Raw genomic sequence first — 12,548 nt, forward strand, 5'->3', positions numbered from 1 at the left:
AAGCAGCATGTGATGGCGGTGCTTCAGCTGTGCCTCGGTTGCCTCCTTGAAGCTAATCATAGAAGAGTAGAGCTGGAAGGGGCCATGAAGGCCATCAAGTCCAACCCCCTGCTGTTGCAGGACACCGCGTCACACCGTTGGCATATTGCTTGTTTCCCCCCCTCCTGGTTTGGTGTGGTAGCTGCCAGGCAGTGGCGGGAGTGCATTTTATGCAACCTCCTCTTGAGCGGGTCAGGCAGAGTACAACTTGGATCTGTCACGTTGGGCAGGAGACAGCCATGTCCCTGCCTGCTCTCGTGGGCTGCAGCATAAGCAAGGAAAAGGGCCCCCTGTTCTGCTGCCCCCTAACTGCTGCCTTTGGGGGGCAGGAGGGGTGGGCGCCTCCATAGCCAAAATGTGCCCGATGGTCTGTCAGGAGCGTGGTTGGTCTCACAGTGCGCTTTGATGTGTTGTGTGAAGCTAACCAGCATCTCTTCCAGGCCAAATAGCTTAAGGAGCAGCTTAACTTTGTGTGGATGGATTGACTTTTCACAGGCATGAAGTACCAAGTATGCCCAAATCTTTTCTTCAGTTACCTAGGAGTAAGACCCATTCAGTTTTTACTTCTGAGTAACCATGCGTCAGATCCCACTATCAAAGTGCAGGCCAGAGGATAAGCAGATTTACGACAGCTTTTACAGAATTTTCCACACAGACAATTGAACTGAAAACAAAAGTTATTTGAATAGCCGTGCTTTTCCTCTGCACAGAAATGAGAAGTTTCCCATTCATTTAAGTTTTGCTTTCTCTAAGCCAACACGAATTGTGCTTTCACTTATTTTAGCCTTTAAACAGATAAATAGTACATTATTTTCTTACTCACACCCGGGAAAATTGTACCCCATACAGAGCCTTTCATCTGCCCAGCCCCTACGATCTGATCAGTGCACAAGCTTAGTGTTTGGCAGATGCCAAGACTACAGATGGGTGGAGAAGTTCATCAAGGGGAAGCCATGCAAATAAGGGATCATGGGAAAGTATATTTTTCCCATCATGAAGTATGTATCAGTAGCATATCCTAGGGAAAAGGAAGAAATCAACAGTGGTGGCTCTATAAGCTGCTGGAAAAGAAATTAAGTATTCCTAGCCTCCCAAGTATGATAATTTAGGATTAAATATCTTGCATTCATCCTCTGAATTGCTTTTGTGTCCCCCATATGGTGCATTTGAAGGAAATATCAGGGCTGATGACTTTAGGACAGGGAAGGGAAGCATATGCCCCTCCCCCCAGTTTTTGTTGGACTGGAACGCCCATCATCCTTGAGTGCAGCTAATGGTGTGGGATGATGGGAGCTGTAGTCCAACAACATATAGGTGGGTGCCACATGTTCTCCACCTCTGCTTTAAAAGTTTGTCAGAAAATTTCTAAATTATTGCCTCGAATGTAAGACTGTTCAAAATAAAAATGTTATCATTTGGCCAGTATGTGCTTTAAAAGATTAGCTCTGTTGAACCTTCAGATTCCCCTTTTCTCAAAAGGTACGTATGTGTTCAGACTTTCTTGACAATTTTGAAGGCCCTATTCCAAGTGCCCATGGCAAAGAAGCCTAGGCAGATGGCTGCAAAAGGGAGGGGAAGGAGGAAAGGAAAGGAAAGGAAAGGAAAGGAAAGGAAAGGAAAGGAAAGGAAAGGGGCCTCTTGGTTGTGGCCTGTCACTTGTAGCATCCCAGTGAAGTTCGTTTGTTTACATTGTTATGCTGTCAGTGCCAAGCAAAAACCATTCTAGGTATTTTAAAGACCTAGTTTTAGATTTTGGGTTTTTTTTTCCTATTTCTATGCTGAGTCTTTTGTATTATGTTTATATGTTTGAGTAATTGTACTTCAGCTGTTCATATGTTAGTCTTTTAGCTGCCTGTAATCCATCCAGAATACTCTGGTTAATGGGCAAATTAAATATATAACTAAGTGAATCTAAAACAGGACAACTGCTGAATGTATTCCTGTTTTCTAGAGCAAGGAAAATAGTGAAGGGTTCCTTGTAAAAAAGACGGCAATAAGAATTTGCAATTCTTAGCAGTATCTCCGCATCACTTTCACAAATCACTTTTATTTATTGTTGGATCCTTATCCCTCCCATTAGCTGTAAGGGTCCCTGAATTAACTGAATAAGAGCTTGTCTGGATTGCATAAGCATTCGGTTTTGATACTTTATTGGAGGATATGCAGCGGATACGCAGGTTCTTGAAATGACAACCAAGAGTTTGTTGTCAGTAACTCTGTACTACCTTTAATCTCTATTCTACTTGTATAAAACCAACCAACTTTTGTTCAGGTTCAACAGCAAGTCCATCCCAACCTTTCAGCCAAGGAAGATTCCCTCTGTTACATCGAGGAGTTAATCCTTCAGCTGCTAAACAAGCTATGCATCGCACAGCCTCGGACTTTTCAAGATGTGGAGGTATGAACTGCTGTACATGTAAGGGAGAAAACAGGGGGAAACATTATGTCCAGGAAGAAGAACAAGCCGCAGGAGAGAGGGTTGTGCTTCCCCAGACAAATAGACTGGGTACCAAACATGTTTGTGCAGCCCCCTGGCTTATGGGCAGAGCAGTAGTAGCAGCCTCTGGTGCGAGCAGTGTGTTAAGCAGGACTGGCCAGCGTAAGCTATTATTTACAGTGAGCACAATGAATCGTGCGGGGGGGCTACACGGGAGAGCGTCTTTCCTTTGAAAAATCGCTGTAAATCTTTGTGTTCTGTGGGTGGTATTTAATGGCGATGCGTTACTGGTATGAAACATATTGGAGGAACTGCTTTTCTGCTGCCATAAACGAATTTTTTGAGGATCTATGATAGTATGCATTTTATTGACCTCGAATGTTGTGTTCGGTTCATTGCACTCTACTGCTTCATATTTATTTATTTAAAACATTTCTATGCTGCCCCCATGGCAACAAAGCCTTAGGGCGGCTCACAACAAAAACAGCATATACATATATAACTATTATACAACAAAAATATTAAAACCCGGTGCATCTCGGCTTAAAAGATTTAAAATCCTATAAATACCAATAAATTAACAATTAAAATAAGTTTTAAATAAAAAGGTCTTAGCCTGGCGCCGAAAAACAAATAACAATGGCGCCAGGTGGACCTCTCTGGGGAGCACATTCCATAGATTGGGCGCCACCGTAGAGAAAGCCCTCCTCCGGGTACTCAGGACAGTGTTCTGAAATGCAATTTGAGAAAGTGTGTGGTTGGAATTAAAGATAGTTTGGAGGTGAGGGTCACTGCCTCAAAGAAGAAATTCCATTGCTCTTGGGGCTGCTGAAAGAAATAGGCTATGCTCTTTTCTCCATTTTCTTTGGGAGCCCAGCAGCTGTTTTCAACTCTATTTCCTATGTTTGGACAGGAGCGTGTTCAGAAGACCTTTCCTCACCCAATTGACAAGTGGGCAATCGCGGATGCCCAGTCGGCTATTGAAAAGCGAAAGAGAAGAAACCCTCTCCTCCTGCCAGTTGATAAAATACATCCTTTGTTAAAGGTGTGTTTTATTAAGGGCTGCCAATAGGTATTTTTAAGATCTAGTCATTTAGGGCTGCAATCCTGCCTACATGCATCTGAAAGTAAATTCCATGGACCTACCCACTAGGATTGTGTGAAATTGTACTGATAATATGTATGTTTTTATATGTTCAGCCTGTCTCTTCCCTTAATACCAGTTGAGGGTCTTTGAGATGATCATGCTCTGCCTTGGAACATACGAAGTAACAATTAAAAATGTCCCTGGGTCAGTGCTGTGTACCTTCTTTTCCTCAACAAGGAAGTACAAACAGCCCCAGTTGCAACATTTATAAGCAGGCATCCCTCCTGCTCAGTGGTTTCACAATAAGCATATTCTGATACTGAAACAAGGAAAGAGGATGTTGGAAGAGACAGAAAGGCACCGACTTCTCTGTCCAGGGACTGCAGCATCTTTCTCCCAGCCAGGTGGCGGGTGTTCGACGTATCAGTCGCTGCTGTTTCTTTACTGACCCATAATTGGGCCTTGCTCCACCTGCCATCTCTTTTCCCAGCCACCTTTCGCCCTTTGCTCATATAAGAACAGAGTACATGAAATCTTATGCACGCTTCTTTCTGTTAACTTTCAGGAGGTTCTTGGTTATAAAATAGATTATAATGTGTCCCTTTACATTGTGGCTGTTCTGGAATATATCTCTGCTGACATCCTAAAACTGGCTGGCAATTATGTTTTCAATATTCGGCACTTTGAGATCTCCCAGCAAGACATTAAAGTATCAATGTGTGCAGATAAGGTAAGGTGCCGTGGGAATTCAGGGCTTATTCAAGCACTTTGTATCATATGCATCCAAATTAATTATGAGTTTGTAACTATTATCTTTTTTGTTTCGGCTAGATAACTGGCACCTTGCCCTGATTTTGAAAATTTTCTTGTTTATTCCTGTCCAAAGATGCTGTGAATGCCTATCCCTGCAACATACTAATTGAACCAAAACAGAATTGAATTTAGAAACAGAAATCAGCATAGAAATTTTGTGGTTTCCAGTCAGGTAGTAGCTCCATACTAAATTAATTCTGCTAACACTTGGTCATGTATAAAATGTGTCTTTTTTAGGTGTTGATGGATATGTTTGATCAAGATGACATTGGCTTGGTTTCTCTCTGTGAGGAAGAGCCCTCTTCTTCTGGTGAACTCCACTATTACGATCTTGTTAGGGCTGAAATCGCAGATGAAAGACAGTATTTGCGGGAGCTGAATCTGATCATAAAAGTATTTCGAGCAGCTTTCCTCTCTAACAGAAAGTTGTTTGCACCTCATGTAAGTCAGTCTCTTGCCATGCAAATCGTTCAGTGTTTAAACACTTGTGCAGTTCAAGCCATAATCAGCTGATGAGCTGTTGATAAAATGGAATGGTGAATTGGGAAACATTTTCCTCCAAATGTCTTATTCCAAAGAATCGGAGAAATATACAGCTTTGGGGTTGGAGTGCATTTTGGGAAGGCAAGAATAGAGTCAGAACAGGATAGGTTTAAAATCTGTTGACCTTCCAGTAAATACCTGTGGGTGAGAACTTTTTTGTATTAACGTAAGAGCTACACCATGAGTCTTGACCTCTTGCAAGAAATTATCTTAAAATAGCATATTTTTAAGGGAATTTTTGCTGTTTTCAGGAGCCCAAGGCATATATGTTTCTGCTACAACAACAAAATGTGGGGGTGAAAAATCAGTGTGTACATACCATAATTTTGAATCCCTCTTATTCATTCGTTTTCTGTACCACCCAATGACTGAAGCTCTCTGGGTAGTTTACAGCAGTTTCTAAAACAGAATGTAATACAATGAAGCACTTTTTTCCAAAATACAGAGTTTAAAATTGAAAAATTCAACAGCTGAAATGTAATACAGAATAGATTTACATAGAAACGGGGTGAGTCAGAAGGGGTATCCCGGGCCATCTAGTCTGACCCCCGGCTCCAGCTGGCTCTGCTCATGACGTGCCTCCCATGTGCATGTCCAGCCTGTCCTTGAACACCCTCACCGTTGGGGCTTCAACCACCTCCCGGGGAAGCCCGTTCCACACCCTCGGGGACCTAACGGTCAGGAAGTGCTTCCTGGCATCCACCCTGAATCTTGCTCCATTGGAACATGTCCTGCCCTCCACTGCAGGGGGAAAAAGGGTCACAACTCACCTCTGCATGGCACCCCCCTCATTACCAGGTCCCCTGTTAACAGCCTCGGTTTCCCCAGCGAGCCATCAACGGATGCCTCTGGGTGCCTCAGCATTGATGGCTGTCTCAGGCTGGCTTCAGAAGAATGACAGAGTTGCTACCAGGCAGGCTTCCAGGGCAGGTCACAGGAGTGGGGGCCCTGTTGAGAATGCCGCGTCCCCCACTGCTGTCCTCCACGCCTCCCTCAGGGTTGGTACATGCCTCAGAAGTGGATCATAGTGTCTGGGTCGATTACAGTTAGGAGAGGTACTCCACCAAGTATTGTGGTACAAAACCATAGAAACACAGAAACAGAGTGAGTCAGAAGGGGCCTGGGTCTCATTTGTTCAAAATTTCTGGTCCAGTTGTTAATATGACTACTGCATTTTGTATAAGCCACAAATCCGTAAGGGCAGCCCCAGACAGAGCGCATTGCTGTGATCTGATTCAGTGATTGCCTAGGACAGATTCCGGAAACCAGACCAACTCTGTCCAGATAGGATGGTTGCTAGACCACTAGTCAAAGCTACCTGATGGCATTCATGCCACTGAGGCAACCTGACAATGATGGTGCGACAGGTACAATTTATAACAAATCCCCAAATGTTGCAGTGTACAATGAACCACCAAATGCCTTTTACAAATCTTGCATATTGTCTTCTGAAAGTGTTCCAAGCGCAACAGAAGGAGAAATTCCTCTGCAGGAGCCTCACTGAAATAAATGCTATTTGCATAAAAGGACAGCATTTCTACTGTTGGAGGAATATGGACACAAACATAAGATTGATTGATTGATTGATTGATTGATTGATTAAAACATTTTTATGCCGCCCCCATCGCAACAAAGCCTCGGGGCGGCTTACAACAAAAACAGAGTTATACAAAGTTATACAAAAACAAAGTTACACAATAAAAATATCTGTGCAGGATCAGACCAAGGGTCCATCCAGTCCAGCATTCTGTTCAGCTGGTGGCCAGCCAGTTGCCCATGGGCTCCCACGAGCAGGACATGCGTGCAGCACCACCCTGTCCCCCCACTCTCCAGCCACTGGTGTGCCACCTAGGGTGCTGGATCTGCACGGCGCCTCTGATACTCGGAGTAGCTGGGTATACTGCGCGTATGCTGAAGGGGTTGCAAATGAATTTCCATTTCTATGAATAGGGTCATGTAGGATTCTGTGGCCTTGCAGACCATTCAAAAACAAACTTCTTTCTGGAGATTTATACAAGTGCAGATTAGCAACCAGCAATAAAATTCTTGTACTCCCTCCCACCTCCAACCCCCCTCCCATTCAGGCAGCATGGTTAACGGTACAAATGACCCGACCATCCATGAAACACAGAGAGACCAGGTTTAATAAGATCCGTGCATTCTTAATTTCTACCGTGAATCCTTTTCCCTTCAAAAAATAAAGCAAGGACTTAGCCAGCTTTCAGAGGGGACCAGGAGACTCAAGGAAAAGGATACTGTGCAGAATCGTCATATGGGGCTGTATCCGGCACCGTTGCTGTACTCAGAGTGTTGCATAAATGGGACCCATGAGTCATGCAAGAGAAAGCTAGCAGTTCAAGAAGTCATGCAGGGCACAAGTCAGGCCAGGCCAGGTCAGGTCAGTGGAGCGCCTTCGGCACCGACCTGCCCTTTCCTGGAACAAGCGTGCCTGCTTGTGTCGGGCTGCCTTTAAAGACTGCTCACTTCCCGGTGCCGTTGATAGATCCAGAGGCTACATGTTCAGGCTTGGATAATGAGCACTAGCAAGTTATGAGAACACTGTGAATTGCATGGAAGCCCTGCTGTCTGCAACAGCCTGTGATGTCTTCTTTCATCTTCCCTCTCCATCTGGTTGAAATCCCTGCACATTTTTAACCAAATAGTTGAATATTTAAATGATAGTAGAGAGTTGCATATGCACATTCAAGATGGCTTCTCTTTTCCTCAGGATATTGACATGATATTTAGCAACATCTCCGATATCCATGAATTGACAGTGAAACTTTTGGGATTAATTGAGGACACAGTGGAAATGACCGATGAAAGCAGTCCTCACCCCCTGGTCGGTAGCTGTTTTGAGGACCTCGCAGAGGTGAGTTAGGCAAGCTGTTCAGCTTGTTATGCTGGTGAGCATGATGAGTTTAAAGCCCCTGCTGGATCAGGATATGTGTTTCCTGCACTGGAGGATCCCTCCACCCCATAACATAAGCTCTTAGCTTATTAAATGGAAATACGTTTGACTAATATGCTAGATTAGAGGAGCTCGACCCTGACTGCTCTTTAGAAGGCCAGAACCTGAAGATGAAACTCAAATACTTTGGCCACCTGATGAGAAGGAAGGACTCCCTGGAGAAGAGCCTGATGCTGGGAAGGATTGAGGGCAAAAGAAGAAGGGGGCGGCAGAGGATGAGGTGGCTGGATGGAGTCACTGGGGCGGTAGGTGTGGGATTGGGTGGACTCCAGGGGATGGTGGAGGACAGGAAGGCCTGGAGGAATGTTGTCCATGGGGTCGCGATGGTTCGGACACAACTTTGTGACTAACAACAACAACAATATGCTAGATAGAAATAGATAACATAATTTTGGATAATTTTGGATAACGTGTATCTGCGTATAAGCCTAAAAATCCTTACCTGGAAAAGTTCCAAACTGTTTTCTGTCCACCAGGCAATGTATGTTTGGATTTTAAAAATAAAAGACAGACAGATTATGGCATATCTCCTGGACCTCTTTCGTTGAAGAAGACATCACTGATGTGTCTAGGGAATGGGTAAAATGGAAGCATTCTGAGAACTGCATTTCTGAAAGAACACCCTGTGGCCTTATTTTGCGGTGGCCTCTTTTGTCATATTTACCCACAAAAATGCGCCTGTAGGAAACAGATGGTTTCCCCCAATTTGCTAAAATATACTAGGACCTGCCACGCTACTTTTGAAGACTGTGCAGATATAATTGCTACCATTTCCTGAAAACATGAGAAAAAGACGAGCATGTAATCTAGATCAGAGCCATATAGAATCATAGAGTAGTAGAGCTGGAAAGGGCCAGAGGGTCATCAGGTGCAGTTCCCTGGACTCCAGGTCAAACCGTCCTCCTCAGAAGGCTGTCCAGTTGCATCTCAGGGCTCGCCTGAACATGTGCAAGGCTAAAGTGGGGAGGGCGCATTAGCACGCACATGATTCCTGTCTCTCAACCTACAGTCTGGGTTTCTGACTGTAGATGTGCTTCAGCTGAGCATGCGGACAAAGCCCCTGCCAGTGCATGAAAGCCGTGCCAACAGCTAAGCATGTGGGGTTGCTGGTGAGCAGAGCTTCTGCATGCACATTCAGCCCCTTCATACTTTAGCCCTTTGCATGTACAGGGAAATGCCTCCACTTCAGCTCGTTAGAAGTTTGAGCATGGCCCTTAAAAAGGGGTGTGCATTTAATTAAATTGAAGGCTTTCTAAATACAAAGAGTATTAAGATGGTAATCTTGGTAAAATAGGCCGCAGCATATTTCTGAATTTCAATGACTGGGAAGGCCCTTATGTATTGTTTCTTTCCTCTTGCATGAGAGTGACTTCCTCCATTTCTTAGTTTTCAGTAACCATACCTTTCTGTGCCATTCAGATTGGAAATCCTACGATTGTCTTGCCCCCAAACCTTTTTTGGAGTGTGCTCCAAATTGTAGTTTGAGATTAGTGCTGAACATGGCTTCCTAAGACATCATTGCAAACTGTGGTTTATGAAAAGCAAGAAGAAAGATGGGAGAACCCTTCCCCAAAGCAGAAGAAGAGAGCACAGGAGTTCCAGCCACTTTCCAAGTATCTGTAGCATAGCTTGCCCTTATGTTGTATAATATAAGCAGCGCTTTCTCAAGCATTGTGTGAATAAGTAATAAACGATGAAGGACCTGTAACGCCTTGAGGTGATTGGTATTATAAGCACGTCACTGCCCACATTTTTACATTATCCAAATGTGTTTGGACGATATCCCTACTAGCCAAATAAGTTTATCCAGCTTGCCCATTCCCCTACCTAACTTGGATGCTGTTTCAGAGACTCCCACGTGCTTAGGTAATGTTGACATTGTCCAGGTCAGCCTTCAGGAGACACTGACCAAAATAGGCTGGGTGCTGGCGTTCCATTCCCCACATCGCAGTGGAATGACTATATCCAGGGCCCCCATACAATGTGCCCTTTTTCCAGATAATGTTTATTTTACCTCTGGGTGCTTTACTGTTTTCTGTTTTACCAGGAGCAAGCCTTTGACCCATATGAGACTTTGTCTCAAGATATCCTTTCGTCCCAGTATCATGAACATTTTAATACTTTGATGGCTAAACCTGCTGTGGCACTACACTTCCAGGTAGGAGTGTATGTATTTATTCTGAACAGTATATCTTCCCTGCCTACCGATCGAATCATTTTCAGGGCAGTTTGCAGTCAACTGTACTACAAAGACATCCCAGAATGCACTCAACTGCACCAGCACTTAGTCCTCGGGGGGGGGGAGGACTGGCTGTGCAGGGAGAAGGTGCCGGGTTGGATCCAGCATCTCCAGATAAGGCAAGAACAGTCCTGCCTCAAGCCCTGGAGAGGCCGTGCTGTCAGCAATGCTGAGCTCGCTGGACTGATGGCCCAACAGGGCAAGGCAGCTTCTCAGGTTTCTCTGTCAGAGCCGCTTGGCATGGTAGTGAGAGCTTTGGACTGGGAACCCGGGAGATCCCCTCTTGGGGGTGCAGGCCATGAAGGTTGCTGGGTGGCTTTGGGCCAGCCGCTCTCTCTCAGACTCACGAGGTTGCTGTTGCGAGGGCAGAATGGAGCTGGCCCAGAGGAAGACGGGGGGGGGTGAATGGTGCAGGTGGTGGTGGTGGTGGTGCAGGGATGGGAAGCCTCTGCCTGGGGGGAGAGGGAGGCGTCTTGAAAACAACTGAGCCCCTGGGGAAGGTGACAGCACTCGTGGGCTTCTCCCGCCCGGCATCCCTGCCCTGCGGAAAACCTGGCCGAGCAAAGCCACCTCTCCACCTGAGGCAGTGGCTGCAGAAGCTCCAGCCGATGCTTCCACTGGGGGTCCAAGGGCATTGAGTGGGAGTCTCACTTGCTCCGTGGGGCAGATTTGCGGGGAGGCAGCCATGTTCCTGAACCCGGATCATGTCCACACCCTTGGCCCGTATTAAGTTTCCTGTCTGTTCTGCAGGGCCAGAACAACAAGAGGGCGCAGGGAAGCAAGGAAGGCGGACTGGATATTCAGAAAACCATCTTGCCTTGCTTTACCACCATGGTAGATGTATTAAGCATGCCCTGAAAACACTGCTGCTAAACTGCCTCTTAGGGAGCCTCTTAATAATCAAATCAATATAATTTTTAAAAATGGCCTGCTTTCTTTCTTCCCCTCTGACACAAGACTTGCCTTTTTTGTTTCTTTTTTAATTCAGTCAATTGCTGATGGTTTTAAAGAGGCAGTACAGTATGTCCTTCCACGGCTCATGTTGGTTCCTGTTTATCATTGTTTGCACTACTTTGAATTATTACAGGTAAGCAAATGCTTTTCAGTTATATTTGACTTTTCAGAGATCTTGCTTTTATCATTTTAGAATGCACTGGTGAGCTGCAGTTTAAAATGAAGCTTTTTAAAAAGGATACACTTCCAGTTGAAGCGACACCTTTGTGCGGGTTTACTCCTTCCTTGATTCACATGCGAGGACCACACCCGTTTTAAACGGATGGGTTGTTGAGCTGAGCGTGCAGGGGGTCGGTGTCACGCCCACCTCTCCACCGTTCCTGCATTACCCATGGTTAACTCCTTCAAAGGCTGCAGAGTACAATGTCTGAACCCAGGTTGCCGGAATCAAGCAACTAGGCAGTTAGCCTCTTGTTTGATTTGAGGTCAACCAGTAAGTTGCTTAACTCTTAAATAACCCACCAGTCTAAGTTTGCATATCAGGCTTCACAACCCACAGAGGAGTTTATGTGTTACAGGATAAAAGGGGATGAAGCTTATGCACGACGACTCATATTTTCAAACAGACAGGAGGTCGTTAGTGCAGACTCCCCCACTGCGTGCCTTGTGTTTTTCCATCTGTTTCTGATTTTGAAGAAAATGGAATTACTGCAAACTGAAGAATTTCTACCTCGAAACTTGACTGCCACTGCCGTGCCTTACAGGAGCGTGTTGTCGTCGTTGCTCCGTGCTGTCACGTATCTTGTCTCTGACTTAGAGCAGCCTGTAAATGTATTCCCTCCAACATATCTTGTCCTTCACGGCTGTGTAAATGCAAGGCTGTGGCTTCCTTGACGGCAGCAATCCATCTGATCACCTTCTGCCTTTGAATTTCCCTGGCACGATGGTCTTCTCCAGTGAGGCCTGCCTTCTTACGATATTTCCAAGTTACAACGGCCCCATTGTTGTCATTTTCTTACATGAGTGCAATAAAATTTTCTCTTACAGTCAAGTATAAGAGAAGAGATAGCCTCTGGCCAAAGTCTTTTAATTATAGTCCTGGGTTTGCTGTAACTCAAAAGCTTTCATTTTCACTGTTAAATTGCTTTAAAAAGCTTGTTCTGCTCTCAAATGAGGCTGTGATTGGCATGGACTTGTAATTTGTGCGTGAGGAAATGAATAATCCGTCGGAATGCCCAACACTCAGTGACTTAGCTTCAAAGAATGTTCCAAATCATGATTGCATAGAATTTTGTCATACAATTGGAAGACTCCCAAAATAAGATTTTATCCAATCTCCTGCTGTAACACTGGGTAACCCTCCCTGTTTTTGTGGCTGAACTGTTCTTTCAGGTACATTTTTCCTGATCCCGCTTTCTTCTCTTGTTTCAGAAGGAATGGAGTAAAACGTTCTTTCTGAGAGTGT

General features: G+C 45.0%; 1 protein-coding gene across 1 annotated transcript in view; it reads left to right on the forward strand.

Moving 5' to 3' along the window:
• Window positions 1-536: 536 nt before the first annotated feature.
• Window positions 537-12,548, forward strand: part of SOS2 (SOS Ras/Rho guanine nucleotide exchange factor 2) — a 38,743-nt gene continuing 26,731 nt past the window's right edge. Inside the window, exons 1-8 of the mRNA XM_044436273.1 lie at window positions 537-548; window positions 2,312-2,437; window positions 3,390-3,521; window positions 4,129-4,293; window positions 4,614-4,817; window positions 7,648-7,791; window positions 9,938-10,048; window positions 11,118-11,216. Of these exons, the coding sequence (XP_044292208.1) occupies window positions 537-548; window positions 2,312-2,437; window positions 3,390-3,521; window positions 4,129-4,293; window positions 4,614-4,817; window positions 7,648-7,791; window positions 9,938-10,048; window positions 11,118-11,216 (993 nt within the window). The remainder of the gene's footprint in view (window positions 549-2,311; window positions 2,438-3,389; window positions 3,522-4,128; window positions 4,294-4,613; window positions 4,818-7,647; window positions 7,792-9,937; window positions 10,049-11,117; window positions 11,217-12,548) is intronic.

Source organism: Varanus komodoensis, unplaced genomic scaffold (genome assembly GCF_004798865.1).
Source record: "Varanus komodoensis strain SLA01 unplaced genomic scaffold, ASM479886v1 scaffold3, whole genome shotgun sequence".
Lineage (NCBI taxonomy): Eukaryota > Metazoa > Chordata > Lepidosauria > Squamata > Varanidae > Varanus > Varanus komodoensis.